General features: G+C 38.9%; 3 protein-coding genes across 9 annotated transcripts in view; 2 read left to right on the top strand and 1 right to left on the bottom strand.

Annotated features, from left to right (window-relative positions):
* LOC127452434 (nonsense-mediated mRNA decay factor SMG9-like) overlaps positions 1-1,701 on the top strand; it is a 4,869-nt gene extending 3,168 nt beyond the window's left edge. For both annotated transcript variants that reach the window (XM_051717870.1, XM_051717871.1), the window contains exons 10-13: positions 88-195; positions 319-444; positions 778-919; positions 1,161-1,701. In XM_051717870.1, coding sequence (XP_051573830.1) covers positions 88-195; positions 319-444; positions 778-919; positions 1,161-1,239 — 455 coding nt within the window. In that variant the 3' untranslated portion in view covers positions 1,240-1,701. The remainder of the gene's footprint in view (positions 1-87; positions 196-318; positions 445-777; positions 920-1,160) is intronic.
* Positions 1,702-2,009: 308 nt separating this feature from the next.
* On the top strand, positions 2,010-10,183 carry LOC127452415 (uncharacterized). Of its 4 annotated transcripts, XM_051717827.1 has the most exons (4): positions 2,010-2,274; positions 2,527-2,731; positions 5,135-8,650; positions 8,879-10,183. In XM_051717827.1, the coding sequence occupies exons 3-4, from the start codon at positions 5,383-5,385 to the stop codon at positions 9,574-9,576; spliced, it is 3,966 nt and encodes a 1,321-aa protein (XP_051573787.1). In that variant the 5' UTR covers positions 2,010-2,274; positions 2,527-2,731; positions 5,135-5,382; the 3' UTR covers positions 9,577-10,183. The 4 variants fall into 4 exon arrangements, with proteins under 4 accessions (XP_051573787.1, XP_051573786.1, XP_051573784.1 ...); XM_051717826.1 differs by having other exon boundaries at positions 2,015-2,274; positions 2,527-2,622; positions 5,135-10,183; XM_051717824.1 differs by having other exon boundaries at positions 2,015-2,274; positions 5,135-10,183.
* A 137-nt stretch (positions 10,184-10,320) lies between these two features.
* LOC127452432 (intermediate conductance calcium-activated potassium channel protein 4-like) overlaps positions 10,321-19,307 on the bottom strand; it is a 34,533-nt gene continuing 25,546 nt past the window's right edge. For all 3 annotated transcript variants that reach the window (XM_051717865.1, XM_051717863.1, XM_051717864.1), the window contains 4 exons: positions 14,496-14,617; positions 13,697-13,766; positions 12,416-12,582; positions 10,321-12,250 (listed from right to left, as the gene is read on the bottom strand). In XM_051717865.1, coding sequence (XP_051573825.1) covers positions 12,247-12,250; positions 12,416-12,582; positions 13,697-13,766; positions 14,496-14,617 — 363 coding nt within the window. In that variant the 3' untranslated portion in view covers positions 10,321-12,246. The remainder of the gene's footprint in view (positions 12,251-12,415; positions 12,583-13,696; positions 13,767-14,495; positions 14,618-19,307) is intronic.

Raw genomic sequence — 19,307 nt, 5'->3', positions numbered from 1 at the left:
GCACAGTCAGAAAGTACTGCTGTTCAGTTTTTAAGCACTTAGATGGGGTGTTGCATGTTACATGTGCATTTATTTCTGTTTTAATAGTTTTCTTGCAGAACAAAGCAAGAAGGGAGGAGTTCTGTCCACGAAACCTGAAGAAGATGCATATGGCAATTGACAAGCTCATGGCCCATTCCCACCTAAAATATAAAGGTTAGTCTACTTCACATGACGTCGAGTCTAAACATCAAATGACATCAGATGTGGTCAGTGCAACTAGTGTGCGCATTGTTTGTTTGCTTGGATTATTGACTGCTTTAGTGCTTTTTATTTTAGGCACGTTGTCCATGTTGGATTGTAACATATTCCCGGGGCTGAGTCGAGACTACTTGGAGACAGAAGTCAATCTATTCCTCTTACCTTTTATGGAGAATGATGGGGAAGATGCTTTGACAAGATCAGGTCAGAAAGTAGTTCTAAGTAAACCTTGTTCAATCAATTAATTAGATTTGGTGTTCTAGATTGCCTTTCATGTGACAAATATGTTAGCACTATGAATAGTTTGCTCTTTTTTTAACACTAAAACAGTATCAGCAGAGAGCTCATGCAAGCGTTTGCTGTAGCAATAAATTATTAAAGCTTTTTAAAACAGACAAATAATTGTTTTTTGATGTTTCACATGGATGATATGGATTGAGATTTAGACTTTAAGCTAGGGTGCTTCCCCGTGCCTCTCCACTCGTCTTGATGAACACTAACATGAATTGTGTTTTTTCTGTATCTCTTGTAAACCAGGTTCAGGTACCCCCCTTTTCTCTCTACTGCCTGGTTACAGGGGCCATCCCAGCTTTTCGTCAATGGTTTCTAAATTCCGCAGTCAAATCCTGGCTATGTCCCGTAGTCAGCTCTCACACACAATCCTTACTGAGAAAAACTGGTAAGATGCATACAGAGAGACCTAATACTCCTTTATTGAAATATAAATGATAGTTCATATCAGTTTTAATCTAATATTTAAACATGTCATACATTATTATTTTCCACAAAATAAATAAAGGAATAGTTCACCTAATAATTAGAATCCTGTCATATATTTACAGAATGTGCATTTTTGGTGAACTTTACCTTAAGGATTTGATGTCATACTAAGACAGTAATGTCGGCATGTGTTTTTACAGGTTTCACTACGCAGCTAGAATTTGGGACAGTGTTAAAAAGTCCTCTGCCCTCTCTGAGTATAGCCGGCTGCTGTCATAGTCATGGTGTCATGAAAACCTGTAAGTTCATTGTTTAAGAGGACTGGGCCTCTCTCAGATTTTAAAACCTCTTTCAGAGGTCAGAATGGAGGCAGTTCTCAGAGAGAAGACTGGCCCACAGAAATGCATAAGCACTGGAAGGGGTTTAACCAACTTCAGAATAAGGTTTGCTTCTCTGTGAGGTCCGAGTCACAACAGCAAAGTTCTTTGGAATTTGGGTTGGGTTGTCTGAGTTGTTTGTTCTATGAATATTAGCAAGTGCCTGCAAAGGTCATACACCAACCAGTCAAGATTAAACTAGTTCTAATGGCAAGAGATTATGTGCAAAGATTCAGTGATGTAAACATTTGTGTTTATGCAGTTAAATGTGAAAAGCCAATTCTTTTTTATTTTTATATTATTTTATTTTTTTTTTACATTTTGTTTGAGCTGATGTAAATAAAACATTATTAAAAAAGCATGACACATCACCCAACTCTCCTACTTTAGATGTTGCTATTGATGTTATTCTGTTTGAACAAAAATCTTTTATAAATATGTTCAGTGGCAAGGTGGATTTCATTAATGGTGTAGTTTTCTACTACTACTAAACTACTGCTACTAATGATAATAATAGTAATAAGAAAAAAAAAAAAAAAAAAAAACACATGACCATGGTTTCAGGGTTTACCAGCCCAGTCAAAACTACATAATCAAATAGTAATAGACAATCAACAAACCTGCATACTGAAATGTGGAATATTTCCAGTAAATACATTGGATTTAAAATATGGATATTTAATTTTTTTTTCTTGAAATGTTTTTCCGCAACAATACATCAGTAAATATATTTATTGTATTAAAAACTTGCAAGAAGATACCTGTGAACAGTGCGTTTAAAAGTACTAGTCTACAATTTATGAGAGAAAAGAGCGCATGCGTAGCACATAGACTGGTTGTCCGGAATGATTTTGGAGACGGACCAACGGAGACGGATCTTACGCAGAGGAGGGAGGAGCCAGAGCTAAAACACGAAAATTATTAATGATAACATATTGTAAGTATATGCATTTGTAATGTGGTCACTACCTTTTCCCGCTGCTTTTAAATACCATAAAGAGTGTGTGAAACAAAAAGGTCTGAAACTTACATATAAAGATTAAATTGTTTTAAAAATATATATGTAAAATAGTGTGGTGTCAGCTCGACCTGACGTAAACGTTATGAACGATGCTTCTACCGATTTTTATTGTAGAAAAAGTGTTGATTGCTCAGTTTTTTTGTTTGTTTGATTTTTTGGCTGTTTCAGTAAAAATTTGCAGCGAAAGGGTTGCCGTGGAAGACTTGCCATGTGAAGAGGTGGAGTGAGTTGCAGCAGGATGGTTACATTTGCATTCAGCATTCTGTAAGTGTACTGAGATGTGGATGAACTCCTCCCTACATGTGAAAACGGCTATCAAGATGCATCTCTTTCAGTATCACTGATAGATTTACCATGACACACACACACACAGGTTTGTTTCACTTTGTTAGTGAGTACACCTTATTGTCTTCCATTGATTGCCTACCAGGTTAAATGAATATTCCGGGACTCGCCCTTCCTTTTCTTTTAAAAAGCTAAAATCTGGGTTCTTGTGAGGCATTTACAATAAAAGAGAATGGGGGGCCATTTTTTTTTAAACTTTAAAACACCCATTTTTTTCAAAAGTCTAGCCACAAGACATAAACAACATGCATACATGATTTTATTTTGATAAACCAATTTTACAACGTCGTTGCAATTACGATGTAATGTCAACAAACCTTAAAACTACTGTTAAAAATGACAATTTAACAAATTAAACAACTTTACAGCTCAAATAATACATGCGTTTTAACAAAAGTCATGTAAGTGCTTGTATAAAATGATAAGCTTCACATTTCTGCTTTGATCTTCCAAAAAATTGGCCACATTCACTTCCATTGTAAGTGCCTCACTGTAACCTCGATTTATATATATATATAAAGAAAAGGAGGGATGAGAAAAACGTTATGCCACAAATGCTGTCGATAGAGCTTAACTTGTATTGAACCTGGAACATTCCTTTTAATATTTTCTATCAGAGTTTTTACCAGAGACAAAAAACTAAATGTTCTAGGTCGTTCTGAGCAGAAACTGTATTTAATTTTTTTCTGGTTCCGGCTTTCCACTGCCTCCTTTCTAATTGGTGAATGGTTAGAATTTTTGATGATGTTTTTTGTTTTAAGTCAGTAATCTGCTAAGTGTGGGTGAAATACCAGTTGCAGTGTTACCAGATGTCTCAAGAAAAAAAAACGGACCTGATCTGGAAAAACAAGCTCAAAATAGGGGGCTTGCCTCACCTTAAATTGTTAAAATAAGCAATAAATTTTTTCCCCTTGTGGTGGAATTATCCACATTGAAATTATAAGCAATGTTTACAGAAACCTATATAAAAGAACATCTTTTCAAAAAAATTTTTTTCTTAATATTAAATATTTCCCCAAAAATATTTCAAAAATACATCTGGCTATCTAAAATCAATTAGTAGCCAAAAACTCTCTCTCTCTCCTGCATGCATGCACACACTGCTTGGGTGTGTTTGGCCTAAACGTCATCTTATGTGGGCAGAATTATTTTATTTTAAACATTTAATAATTATTTAGTCATTTTATTTTTGTTTTAATTACAGATCTGCATCTTGGTCAGAACCAGGCAACATCATATCTGTATTAATGCATCTAACAATAATTAAGTGAAGACTTGGAAACAACTGAGAAATATACTTTATATCTTGTTATTTTTCCTTGTACCTGGATTAACCTTGCATGTATACTTAGTAATTGTATATAGTTGTCTAAAAGGTCTTCGGCATCTCACAGAAGGCTACATCCAAAACGTGCATTAATTTAGCACCAACTCGTGTCTGATTTTCGTTTTTGTTCCTTGGAACATTTTCAGTCCATGGTTTTTATTAAATCAGTTTGGTATTTTTTGACAAATTGGTGACACGTGAGGTCAGTTGGGCCAAACCTGCACACACACACCCTTTGTGTTGATATTCAGTTGTATCAGCAATCATTTGTATAGTCTTTATAGCTGTATAATGTATATAATTTTATAGCAAGTTGCTTTATAGGTAGTGCTTTGCTAACAGATAATGTTTTGAATTGCATGCTTGCCATCTGTTGACAAGTCATGTGCGTAAAGCTAAAACATGCTAATCAGTTTTATTTTCTGGGAAGTAAGTTGACCTTCAAGATATACAAATCACAGAATATTTGGGGTAAACTATCTTTAAATAAAGGGGAATTGTGCAAGATGTACACTAAAATGATTTAACAATAGAAAATGTTCACACTGTTACCAAAACAAACATTATGTAACCCAGTTATAGGCAATAAAACTGTCATCTTAAGGGGTTTGTTCACCCAAAAATGAATATTCTGTCATCACTTACTCACCCTCATATAATTCCAAACTCGTATTATTTGGATTCTTCCGTAAAATGCAAAAGAAGATGTTAGGCAGATTGTTAGACTTTTAGCCTCAGTCCCCTTTCACTTTTATTGTATGGAAAAAAGATGCAATAAAAGTGACTAGTGACTGGCAGTCCCTAAAATTCTGTCTAACTTCTCCTTTTATGTTCAGTAGATGTATGTCATAAAAGTTTCAAACTACATGAGGGTCAGCAAATTTTGACAGAATTATTTTTTGGGTGAACTATCCCTTTAAAACAAATGATGGAATGTCTGTTGCTAACTTATGCTAAGGTAAACATCATTTCCAGTGTGTTCTTTAATTTTGGACTTGTCAGCTATTGCCTTCAACCACAACAATGTATTGGTACTTTTTCCTGAAATGTACACTGTAGAAACTACCATTGCATTTTGACTGAATTGTTAATCCCTGTTTTTAGGGTTATGACAGCTGCAGCATCTCTAGATACTATAGCTTCTCAGAAGAATCCAGTGATGAGGATGATTCCATAATGTCACTGGCAGTTATAAGTGAGGACAGCTGTGTGTGTGGAGAGAACTTTGCTGGAAACACTTACACTTGAAGAATGTGCATCTAAAGAACCATCTTCTCTGTAAAATCTGTGGAGTCCTCTTTAAGCGCTCATGGCATCTGAATGAACATTTAGAGAAGCATCTTCAAGAAATAATGCTCAAACTGCAGGTTAAGGAGGACATGGAGCCAGCAGAGTTAAAATCTGTTGTTAAAATGGAGGAGTCCAAAAAAATCAGAATGAAAGAAACCATAAGCAAGAATGATTTGAGCACAGGACTCTTGTTGGATCATACATATTGTGCCGCAATACACCCCATTGTCCCTCTCAGACTAAATGCTGGAGATCATACTTACAGTGGCACTGGGAATTGCATTAACAATTATACAAACATCATTAATCAAAGCTCACAATTGGCCAATATTAAAATAGAAATCGAAAGATTACCACCAGACTCTTTACCTGTGAGTGCTCAGCAGAGTGAAGCCAACATTTTTATGCTTCAACTAAGATCTCAAAAAGGAGAGAAGAGTGGCTCATCTAATTTGTCAAATCTGGATGTGAAGATAGAGAATGACAATATGGATTGTCTTGTGGAATGTGGACTTAATGAGAAGATGGTGGTAGACAGAAAATTTGATTCAGAGGATGAAGAAAGTACTGAGACCAGTAACGATGAAGACGGTGATTCTCTACCTGCTGGTGATACAGAATACAGCCCGGATGAAGACCTTAACTCTGACTTGCAATATTCTACAGGTACCGACATTGATGAATCAATAAGGAAAAGATCTCATGCAAATCACAGTTTGTATCCAGCATCACTTGCATCTACATTGAAAGCTGGATTTCAAGCTGATTCTCTTATCAGTATGAAGATGCAAACGAAGGATTGCAAAAATAAGGCAACATTTGCTTGTTGTCTCTGCCAGGTGATATGTGAGAATAAGGATGTACTGCTGAAACACATAGCTAAAGATCATCCCGCAGCTAAATTTATCTGTGCATACTGCCTCAACATATTCTCCAAAGAGGACACTTTCAGATATCATGTCTGCAGCAGACCTACAAGCTACATGAGCTTTTTGCCAGACATCCCATTTACCCAGGTACCTGTTGTACCTTTATCTGATCCTGAAAAGCAATGCTCCATCAGTCGCAGCAGTCAGAGACTACTTCCCACCCCCATCCTGGGCACTAACTGTAACACAATTAAAATGATCACATTACCTAAGACTTTCAATAAAGTATCCAAGACCCCATTACCTAATCAGTGTGATCCTCCTCTGTCCTTGACCACCTTTAAGTCAACTAATACTCACACTTCACCACAAATCTCACAATTTCACAATAATACAAACAACTTTAATCAAGGATCTCACTTGCCCAACATTAAAACGGAGAACAAAAGATTACCTCTAGACTCTTTACCTGAGAGTGAAGCCAACATTTTTACACATCACCAAGGAATTTGGAGAGGAGAGAACGTTGGTTCATCCATAATGTCAAATCAGCATGTGAAGGTAGAGAATGACAAAGAGTATGGTCTTTTGGAATGTGGACCTAACGAGGAGGAGGTGGTAGAAGGGGAATATGAGATTACAGAGGATGGAGAAAGTACTGAGACCAATAACGAGGAAGACAGTGATTCTCTACCTGCTGGTGATACAGAATACAGCCCAGATGAAGACCTTAGCTCAGACTCGCAATATTCTACAGGTACCAACAATGATGAATCAATAAGGAAAAGGTCACAGGCAAATTACTGTATGGATCCTGAGTCACTTACGTCTAGAGGGAAAGTTGGGTTTCAGGCCGATTCTCTCGTCAGCATAGAGACACGCATGGAGGACTGCAAAAATAAGGCAACGTTTGCTTGTTGTCTCTGCCAGGTGATATGTGAGAATAAGGATGTACTGCTGAAACACATAGCTAAAGATCATCCCGCAGCTAAATTTATCTGTGCATACTGCCTCAACATATTCTCCAAAGAGGACACTTTCAGATATCATGTCTGCAGCAGACCTACAGGCTATATGAGCTTTTTGCCAGACACCCCATTTACCCAGGTACCTGTTGTACCTTTATCTGATCCTGAAAAGCAACGCTCCATCAATCGCAGCAGTCAGAGACTACTTCCCACCCCCATCCTGGGCACTAACTGTAACACAATTAAAATGATCACATTACCTAAGACTTTCGATAAAGTATCCAAGACCCCAATATCTAATCAGTGCAGTCCTCTGTCCTCGACCCCCGCGATGTCAACCAATGCTCACTCTTCACAGCAAATCTTACAATTTCAGAATTATACAAACACCTTTAATCAAGGATCACGCTTGCCTAACATTAAAACAGAGAACGAAAGATTACCTCTAGACTCTTTACCTGAGAGTGAAGCCAACATTTTTACACATCACCCGGGAACTTGGAGAGGAGAGAACAGTGGTTCATCCATATTGTCAAATCAGCATGTGAAGGTTGAGAATGACAATGAGGATGGTCTTGTGGAATGTGGACCTTATGAAGAGGTGGTGGTAGATGGGGAATTTAAGATGACAGTGGATAAAGAAAGTACTAAGAGTGGTACCGAGGCAGACAGTGACTCTTTACCCCCTGGTAATACAGTATACCATGCTGGTGAAGACTTTAGCTCGGACTCGCAATATTCCACAGGTTCCAACAATGATGAATCAATAAAAAAAATATTTCATGCAAATTACAGTATGAATCCGGAGATATTTACATCCACAGCGAAAGTTAATTTTCAGGCTGATTCTTCCATTTGCTGCAATGGCAAATTAGTCAATATGGAGAAACACATGAAGGATTGCAAAAATAATCCCACTTTTGCTTGCTGTCTCTGCCAGATGGTATGTGAGAATGAGGGTTTACTGCTGAAACACACAGCTGAAGATCATCCCTCTGCTATTTTTATCTGTGCATACTGCCTCAACATGTTCTCCAAAGAAGACACTTTCAGAAATCATGTCTGCAGCAGACTTACAGGCTACGCAAGATTTTTGCCAGCCACACCAGTAACTCCAGTACCTGTTGTGCCTTCTGTGTGCCTATCTGATCCTGCAAAGCAACTCTCCACCAAGAGAACTCCACCTTCCGCCCCTATCCTGGGCACTAACTGTACCACAATTAGAATGATCAATTCAACTAAGACTTTCAATAAAGTATCCATGACCCCATTACCTAATCAGAGTGGCCCTCATCTGTCCTTGAACACCTTGACATCAACCAATGCTCACTCTACTCAAATCTCAGAAGTAGTCCTTCCCATAAAACCTGTTGCTACACTTAGTCAAACTGTTGACCAAACTAAGATGGTACTGCTGCAGACGACTGCCCTAACACAGGCCAAGATAGTGAGGGACATTTCTCCTTTGTCCCCAGCTAAGTTGAATCCACAAGGTGTGGCTGTACCACAAAGTCTTTTCAGGCCCCCTTGCCCTCGTGGTGCTTCTGTTGTTTGCCCTAATGTTCCTGTCTGTTCACCCTGTGTTGTGCATCCAACCAATCCTTCCCTGTCCAACCAAACCAGGATGACCCTTAGAATTCCAACACCTTCCAATCCATCTTTTCCAACTAAAGTTTTTGTATCCTTTTCACCCACTGTGAATTTCTCTGCTCCTGTTTTAGTACAAGCCAACAGAAATAAGCCAAGACTGGACCTAAAACAAACACCTGCAGCTAATGTTAGACCTCTTCAGTTACCTGCTAAAGCCCCTTTGGCAACCCCAGTGTCCTGTCCCACCATGGTAAGTACCATCGTCCAAAACAACCAGCCTCAGATTCCTCTGCAGACATCTCCTGTCCAGATTCAGATTCCTACACCAGCCCCACTTGAAATAGTGGCCATGTTTTTGAACCAAAGCAAGGATTTACCTCTGAAGAAGCAATTTCAGCAAAGCTGGCGCTCTAAGACCATCTTTCCCTGTCGGCAGTGTGGTGCTATTTCAAGACAACTCTCGCTCAGGGTACGTCATCGCTATCTACATCAGGGGTCACGGTTGTACAGATGTCAGTGTGGGAAGTCATTTCAACGGCAGCTACATTTGCTGAGGCACCAGGTACAACATGCAGAGTCTGTTCGATTTGTTTGTGCACGGTGTGGAAATACCTTTGATGGGGCACATAAATTGACTTTGCACAAACAAAGGTTACATCGAAAACATAAAACAACAAATGGCAGACAGTATGCCAAGAAAAAATGCACAGCAGCCTTTGACTGTATCTGTGGCCAGGAGTTTGCAAGGCCCTCTGCTCTACTCTGGCATATGCTTAAAAATGCTAAACCCTTAAAACACAAACACAAAATTGACAGTGGCTTAAATTAACCTGTCTCTGCTGTTTGAACATTTGTAAATGTGACCTACTGGAGGTTAATATATTTCTGTATATCAGTGAGATCACTCCTGTTTGTGGCAAAGGAAATTCCTTCAATTGCTCTCTTTGGAGTGACAAAAGAAATAATCACATAGAATTGATATTTTGTGTCTCACTATGTGTGATTCTATTTTTTGTACCTTTATACAATGTTTACATTATGTTCTCATGGTGGTGGGTCTGATAAAGCTGTTTTTGTAGACTTGTGTAGATTTAAAAGAAAAGACAGAGGCTGGAGGTCAAATCCATAGTGGCATAAACAGTGACACTTTAACTCCAAAGATAAAATATACGCTTTTATTTTGTATAAGACTACTATTAACGGGCTATTAGCTCAAGCAGTTGTGGAGATTGCTATAACATAAATCTACATATTGTTGAGATCTAGGTTTGTTTTCTCTCTGTTAACATTTAGGAGATACAGTAGATGCTAATACTTCAGGAATGGGCTCACTAATTGAGTTTTTAGGCAAGCTCTCATTTATTAATAATGACCAAAATGAAAACAACACAATGTTTTCTGTTTGAGTTTTTCATTTCTGTGAATAAAGAACTCTAATAATTCCATTATTGAATTTTGTGTTATACACCAATAATTGATTCTAATCAATTTGTAATAAAAGCAACACACAAATATACAGAAATCCAACTCCTGCTGTGTTTTTGAGGTTTCATATAGTCGGGAAAACATGAGGTTATTAACATGAGATGGCTTTATTAAAATGTGCAAAAATTATCCTGTAAACTCTTATTCATTTTTTTTTTTTTTTTAAATGTTGATTTCACAATACAACATAATACAACAACAAAAAATTAATGATGAACTTATCTTTAGTCCAAAATCAAACAAATGTTCTGGTTTACTTCACTGTGTTTGGTTTTAGATCGTTTGTGAAAAGAAACAGTTAATGATTGGTCAAATAATGAGTCAGGTGCCATTCATTTGTTCCACTAATGGCTTTCATCGTGCCAACATTTTTAAATGTGTGAAGACAGCAGTAAAAGCTGAAATTTTGTTCATGCTCCAGTTAGAAAAAGAAGGTTCTTTCAGTCCGTTCCCATTGCCCTCATGTATTCATTAGGGATTCAGTTTCTTTTGAAAACTTAACTCCAAAGCCAAGCTGCTGCATAATTCATTCTAAATAACATAGGACAACAGCATAGTTCTCAATAGGAATTATTTTTAAACATGTGATGAATATTTTGTTGACCAGGGGGGTATACCTACAAACAACAGAACACAATCAACCTCTTCTCCTGAGAGAACAGACAGCTCTTAAAGAACTTAGAAATACAGGGTCAGGCTACACAGATGTTTCTGTTACATAAACATTCTGAAGACCATAATGCATGAAACCATTTCATGGAATAATTTAGCTCTCCACATGTCGTCATTCAACAGATGCCCTGTGAGGTTAAAGGGCTCATGAAAAGTAATTCCCAGATTTTTTTTGGTGTAGGTGGTACTGCCTGAATTAGGGTCTCTCAAAAATTATAAAATGTAAAGCATAGAACTATAGTCTGGCCTATCCTTAGGGTAACCTCTGGAAAATTTGCCAGAAAGTTGCAGAGACCTTTATTAACCATCTGATGCATGAATGATTAAATCACAAAGAAATGCATATCATAGTGTTTATTTCTAAAAAAAAATAATGTAATAACTCCCAATCTTTTGTTTTCAAAATTATGTATTTAGAGAGATTTGTAGTGGACACTATGCATTTTTTAAAAATAACATAAATCATGATCTCTCCCTGGAAATAAATGGTCAAAGGTCATCATCCATGGTGGTTTGAATGTGAATGTCACACCCTGAATGATCAAAAATAGATGTTAAATATCTGTCACTGTAGTGGACATCATACATCAGAGGGTTAATGTCTCATTCCCAGGTAATATGCGCATTTAAATGTATCTGTTGTTCCATGTTCTTTTGCAACATGTAACATATTGTATCAAAATAGATTAGAGACATAGAGGAAGTGATACATACAATTATAATCTGGCTGCTCAGTATGATTTCTACTTTGAATATCTGAGAGGAACATCTGAACTCTACATTCTTGAGCTTGAAGATAAGTAACTTCCACAATGTCACCAATAAATATGATCTATAGAGGGACAGCTAGTTTGTAATAAAATAAAACAAAAATGTTTCACATCCTTTTTGTAATGTCACAAACTACACAGGGCTGTGTGAACCTGTGTTTTACAAGGAAACTGCATTTGTCCATTAGTGTAACACCAGAAACTCCCTATTATCATAGTTTTGGTATCAAATATGAACAAACTCTATGATAATCCCAAACATTTAAAGCAACCAAAGGTCAAGCCCAAGATTCCCAAGTTCATATCTGCAGCATAAAGGAAATGTTAGCCACATAAACATCACCATCATAAATACACATGCATTGTCCTTGTTCCAGAACTTCTGTTGTAATTATTTTTTGTCACTAACAAACAAGGAGTCCTCTGTGGTTGTTGCTGTAAAAAAATGGTTCATCATAAAATTCCTCCATTTGCTCAGTGCAGCAGATGGCCTGTGCAGTTTTAATTGGACAACACTCAGAGAATGAAGAATAAAGTAGCCTTCATTTTGGATTTCAAAGAGTTGTCACAGGTCACCTGATCAGAGAAAAAGAGTTAGTTAGACTTCACCCCATAAACCTAAAAGCCAAGGATGTAACCAAACATTCAGGATTTACGGGCAAAAAGTCAAATTTAAAAACTGGTCATTGAAAAACCCACATTTATCTACCATTGCTTTAAATATTGGAGGGGATGTATAACCTGTGGTCCAGTCTGCGGTGATGTAGCACCTGGGTGAGTAACTCAGAGGTGGTCTGAAAGGAGCGGCCCAGCTCATCAAGCTTCTGCTCCATGGAGATGATTCTCTGCTCAAGCTCATGATAAGAGCTGTTCCAGTTTGCACTTAAATCACACATGATCATCTGCATCTGTTTGTGGAAAGGGGAAGGGTCCTGGCTTTGTGATGTTGACAAATTTAAAATACAGAATATCCCTTATAATGTAATAGGCTGAATATCTGTATTTCTTGAGTTTAAGGTTAATTATTATTTGTTAGATTTTAGCTAATATTAAGCATATCAGTAACATCAAAAACAGTGTTACAGTGGCTCCAAAGGTATTTGGACACTTAAACCACATTAAAAAGTATGGTGTTCATTGCATTATATAACAAAATATTAAAGTGGCATCTACAAACAAATTATGCTACATTTTCTCAGGACGAACTTCTCTTTTTTTTTTTTTTCTTTTTTTTTTGTTGTTGCCATTTTTCAGTTTTAAACTATTGGTCTTAAGGTAATTTATGAAATAATTTATGAATGAAGTTCACACAGGTGTCCTCGCAGAGTAACAACAGGTGTAATTCATCATATTAGCTATAGACATGAGCTGCAAAGTTTGAAAACCAAGTGTCCAAATACTTCTGTCATATCTGTGAACAGTACATCTATAGTATTATAATTTAAAATCGAACAAATGTATGTTGTATTTTTGTGGGATTTTTTGCTTGAAAAGTGTGCTTGTGCTATATTTATACATAAAAAATAAATATCACCTGTTTTGATATTTTGTAATCTACAACAAAAACATTGTTAAGTGTGGCTTAACTTTTGTACATTTTGGGGGCATGGAATATGATTTGATTTGGGCATAAAAAAAAAAAAAACTAAATAATAAAAAAAAAAGTTTTGAACTGAGCCTGGTTTAATAAAGTTCATGAAATCATTCACATTATACATTTAGCTTAGGTTCATTTGTCTTTCTTTATTTTTAGATGAGATCTAGTCTCAGTGTGCAACACTGGAATCAACTATGTCTAGGTCTCTTTAGGCCTTTTTTTATGTGTGCACAGCCATGATTATGGCAATATCATACCTAAAATGCTCTGGATTATGTGAGTTTCACAGAAAATGTATATCACAACACCTAGTAATAAATAATGTAGGCCAGTCTAATGCACTGAATAATAGTATAATTACACATTTTCCCTCTTTATTAGGGCAAACCACAGATTTAGACAGCAGTGATGTATGTTTGACTCACCTTTGAGAGATCCACCATCTCACTGGCATAGTCCCTTAGCTTTCTTTGCTTCAGCCGCAGGTGACGAAATCTAGTCAGAGAGATTATGGGAGATAGTTAATTACAGTCAGCATGGTGATTCATCACATCGTCTGATACAACAGTTTTTAAGGAACGCTAGACAGCTCCGTTGCTCTGTGTTGAAACTGTCAGTCCTCTTTAAAATTCATGATTTTCTGATTACTCTGTGACTGCTAGTAATGACAGTTCTCAACAGTACATCAATCTCTTGACATTTCTTAATGCAGAGGTTTTGCTGCAGGCCTACTTTTAGAGTTCTCTAAAAAACACTTTTTCCCAAAAAAAGCAACACGGAAACCAGTTATTGTAGGGGAACCATCAGTAACTGCTGAAGCATGCAAAAATGACCAGTATCCGCGTGTCATGTAGACTGAGAGCAAAAAGGGAACAGACCAAAACACATAAACCAGAATGACCTCCTAAATCTTTGACAGTCTGCTCCCTGACGTGCTGGCAGCATTAGGCATGAGGCCGCTGGCCAATTTTCAATAATTGTACAAAAATTGGCTTTGATAAGATGCTTGACGTATGCATACAAGCATGTTTTTTTTTTTATATAGTAAAAAATTATGATTGGATTTTATGATGTGCAACAAGATGAAAAAGGATCAATTAATCTTTACAGAGATGCTAAAACATTGGCAAACACACAGATCATGTCATCTTTTTCTAGTGTGAATCTCTGCATGCATGATGTGTAATAACTGAATGCACACTGTCAGGGTAATGGATTACTCACACACGGATGGCCTCCAGCAGACATCTCTGATGATGGCGATGCTCACCACTGTTGTCCTTCGCTTGAGTGGTGCGGTGTAGTAGCCAGCATTCTCTAAGCACATTGGCTGCCGCATGCCGGATCTGAGGCACAGAGAATATGATTAATAATTCACCTATTCATCAAACTGCTCGATGATACTTTATTGACAGTCTGCCATTCTTTCAGTAAACTTTGTATGTGGGTAGCTGACACAAAATAGTTTTGGAATGTTGATGTACTGCGATGTGACATGCTATACTCCATCTAAAACTATTTTAAACAGCATTTTGCAGTTTTTCTTTTTGAAGCAAAACCTAACCTAACCTAATCTTTTTGCATTCAGCTTTTATGACCTCATATTAACTGAAGGACTACATGGAATAGTTAAACTTTTTAAAACTTCATTTAGAGGACCATTTAAAGTGGTGAAAAACTGAAAAATGGTGAAAAAAAGGAAATGGTGGCCAGTTACAGGACCTAAGATATACGTACACTTTCCAATATGTATTCATATACTTTATAACCTAAAATATGAATGTAGGTAAAAAGGAAGTCCATGAACATGTTATGTCTCTTCAAGACTCGTACACTAGTCCTTTGCATCACACGAGCAAAGCTCTATCAGTTGAGCTACCGCACAATTTTATTGCAGTCAAGCAAGCTTGTAAATGTAGCTAGTTATGTAATGTAAATATTAAAAAATGTAATGCCTAACAATGCATGCGCTATTGTAAAAGTGTTTTAATGTCAGAAGATAGCCTTGTGTAGGGAACAGGGCGAAAAGCAAGTGTTAATGAACTGATAAACCTGTGGGTTGTGCGAAAGTGACTAAAAGCTATTGTTGTTGTAGCGCTCCTTTTGTTGTTGCAGTTTCCTTTCACCAGGAAACTGCTGCAATACATACAACAAAGGCATGTAAAAATAATTTTGCAAAAATGTAGGTATAGTAACGTGAGTCTATGAGACTATGGTTGCTACTATTGTATGTTTACAGTGCTGAAAAAAGTAATGCTATGAAAGGAAAATGGTGTGGTGGAAGGCCTTGATGAGAATAAAAATGGAAAGATAGAAACCGAAGGACTTGTAAAAGTTATTTTGCAGATGAGAATAGCCATCATTAACTATGTGGACTGCAGATGTTCAAGGGCTTTCCTTTTTATCACACATTTCTCTACTTTCTTTGATTCTATTATTGTCTCAGTGTCTTCCTGCTGAAGACCTGGGTTGCTCATAATAATGTCACAAGCTCCTTGGAATTTGTGTGTTTGTGGTTATTAATAGAGTGTCCAAGAGGGCCTGTGTGCAGATGTCTTCCTATCATCAGGGTAAATCATTGTAGGATCTAACAAGTAGGATCTGTGGCATGCAAGCAAACACACACACACACACACACACTCACACACACACACACACACATACATGTTGGTGCAGCTATCATTATGAGGACTCTCCATAGACATAAGATTTTTATACTGTACGAACTATAGATTCTATCCCCTAACCTTAACCCTAAACCTAACCCTCACAAAAAACTTTCTGCATTTTTACATTTTCAATAAAACATTGTTTAGTATGTTTTTTAAGTGATCTGAATTATATGGACACTAGAAATGTCCTCATAAACCACATTTATAGCATAATACCCTTGTAATTACCAGTTTGTAACCTAAAAAAAAGTCCTCGTAAACCACTTAAACCCACCCACACATACACACACACACAAGTACAAACGCAACGATGCACCCTGTGACAGGATATGGCTTTTGCCAATCTGAAAGCACAGGGATCCAGATCTACATAATTATGTTATGAACTTGTTTTCAGTATTTTCAGTGTTGAAAACAATCAAATGTAACCACAGTGATACTTAAAGGGATAGTTCACTCAAAACTCAAAATTCTTTCATCATTTACACATCCTCATGTTATTCAAAACACACATGACTTTCTTCCGTGGAACACTAAGGAGATATTAGGCAGAATGTTAGCCTCAGTCACCATTTATTTTCAATGCATTTTTTCCCCACAAAATAAAAGTGACCAAAATCAAACCAAAGCAAAATGCACCGTTGTGTGTTGCTGAGCAACGCAAAGACTGACAGCCTGCCTTAAACGCCATGTACAAAGACAAGCAGAACAATACAAACAGTTAAGTGTTCCAGTGCTGTTATACAAAATACAAGCACTGCTGGAACATCGCTTGTCCAATCAGCTTAGAGAATCGGAACTAACTGTTATGTAATGTTTAAGAAACACCTGTCAACAGAAACTTGCCTACTCAAAGCAGCCTGATTCCCTCTCACTCCATTTCCATTCGTGGAAACTTTTACATCTTTACATTTATTTTGGTGCCTCTCCTCCTTCCCTCTGATAAGCAAACAGATGGATCCTGCTAGAGGAGTCTGTAAAGAGGAGGCGAGAAGCAGCTTTCCTGGTTCAGGTAAGGATTTATTTTTCTCTTTGCAATATTGAACTTAAATCAGACACACCGCTTCATTAAAATAAAACTCTCATCATCACAAAACTCTTGCTTCCTCTTCGGCTCTGTGGTGCCCAGACTCTCTCTCCTTTCTACTTGCGGTGTGGCTCTATTTATCTGCACTCCCTGTGCTTACTGAAATTAGAGACAGGTGTTAGACATAATTTAGCTCAGGTGTAAGCGCCCTTACCGCTTTCTCTTTCTCCGGAGAGATGCTTGACCACGCCCCCGCTGCCACATATCCCCACCGCCCGACTCAGGCCGGGGCGGCATCCGGCCTGCCTACCACTCCCCCCCATTCCTGGAAAGGAAGTCGGCGACAGCCATCTGCGCCCCCGGTCTGTGGACCACCTTGAACTTAAACGGCTGAAGAGCCAGGTACCAACGGGTGATCCGGGCATTAGTATCTTTCATGCGGTGGAGCCACTGGAGTGGGGCGTGATCCGAGCAGAGGGTGAAGGCCCGCCCCAGCAGGTAGTATCGGAGAGTGAGGACCGCCCACTTGACCGCGACACTCCTTTTCCACGGTCCTGTACTTAGTTTCCTTTAACGAGTGCTTACGGCTAATGTACAGCACCGGGTGCTCCTCCCCCCCCCACCACCTGTGAGAGTACGGCCCCCAGCCCTCTGTCTGAAGCATCTGTCTGTAAAACAAAAGGGAGAGAGAAGTCAGGTGAATGTAAAAGCGGCCCCCCCCAAAGTGCAGCTTTAACTTGCGTGAACGTCCGCTGACACTGCTCCGTCCACTGGACCGGATCTGGAGCTCCCTTTTTAGTGATATCAGTCAGCGGGCTGGTGACGTCCGAATAATTAGGTACGAACCTTCTATAATAGCCAGCCAGCCCCAGGAACTGTCTCACCCCCTTTTTGGTCTTGGGTCTCGGGCAGGTCGCAATCGCCGCTGTCTTGTCAATTTGGGGACGCACCTGCCCGTGGCCCAAGTGGAACCCCAGATACCGTACCTCCACACGTCCAATCGCGCACTTCTTCGGGTTTGCTGTGTGTCCCGCTCGGTGCAGCGATCTCAGAACCGCCCTCAGATGTTGCATATGCCGCTGCCAATCATTGCTATAAATGATGATGTCATCTAAATAGGCAGCGGCGTAAGCTGAATGCGGTCTGAGGATTCGGTCCATGAGACGCTGAAACGTAGCCGGGGCTCCAAACAAACCGAACGGAAGTGTCACAAATTGGTGTAATCCGAACGGTGTGGAGAAGGCGGTTTTCTCACGGGAAATTGGTGTCAAGGGGATCTGCCAATAACCCTTCGTCAAATCCAATGTTGAATAAAAACGAGCAGTGCCCAACCGATCGAGCAACTCATCAACGCGAGGTATTGGATATGCATCAAATTTATATATCCACACAGAACCATACAGACCCGTCGCTCTTAGGCACTAGAACAACTGGGCTGGACCAATCACTGTGGGATTCTTCTATTACCCCCATATCAAGCATTGCATCTAATTTTCTTCTTGTGTTCGGGTAATCAATAGGGGCAGCTACGTACCATGACCCCCGGCTCGGTCTCGATGTGGTGATGGATGAGGTTTGTATGTCCCGGTAGAGGGGAGAACACATCTGCAAACTCCTGTTGCAACCTAGCAACCTCCACGAGTTGGCTCGGTGAGAGGTGGTCTCCGCAAATGACTGGGGTGAACTGTTTATGTTTTGAACTCACCTCCGGTCCGAGCTCCGCATTCTCGGGAACTACCGTAGCCAATGTCACGGGAACTGCCTCCCTCCACAATTTCAGGAGATTGAGGTGGTATATTTGACGTGCGTCCCCTCTATCGGTTCGTTTAACCTCATAATCGAGATCTCTCACTCGTCGTGTGACCTCAAAGGGTCCTTGCCACTTGGTGAGTAATTTAGAGCTCGATGTGGGAAGCAATACAAGCACTTTATCTCCTGGTGCAAATTCCCTTAGCTGAGTTCCCCTGTCATACAGTCGGCGCTGTTGTTCTTGAGCTTGGAGCAAATTCTACTGTGTTAGCTGTCCCAAAGTGTGGAGTTTTGCTCTAAGATAAAGAACGTACTGAATTTCATTCTTACTGTTTGAAGGTCCCTCCTCCCAGGCTTCTCGCAATACATCAAGCACGCCGCGTGGGCGTCGCCCATACAGCAGCTCGAATGGAGAGAAGCCAGTGGAGGCTTGCGGGACCTCTCGTACTGCAAATAACAGGGGGTCGAGCCATTTATCCCAATTTTTAGCATCGTCGTAAAACGAACTTACGAATCATGTTTTTGAGGGTTTTATTAAATTGTTCCACCAGGCCATCCGTTTGAGGATGGTATACACTGGTGTGAATC

The sequence above is a fragment of the Myxocyprinus asiaticus genome, chromosome 15, assembly GCF_019703515.2.
Source record: "Myxocyprinus asiaticus isolate MX2 ecotype Aquarium Trade chromosome 15, UBuf_Myxa_2, whole genome shotgun sequence".
NCBI lineage: Eukaryota > Metazoa > Chordata > Actinopteri > Cypriniformes > Catostomidae > Myxocyprinus > Myxocyprinus asiaticus.
The sequence above is the reverse complement of the archived record's forward strand: the minus strand, read 5'-3'. Positions and strand labels throughout refer to the sequence as shown.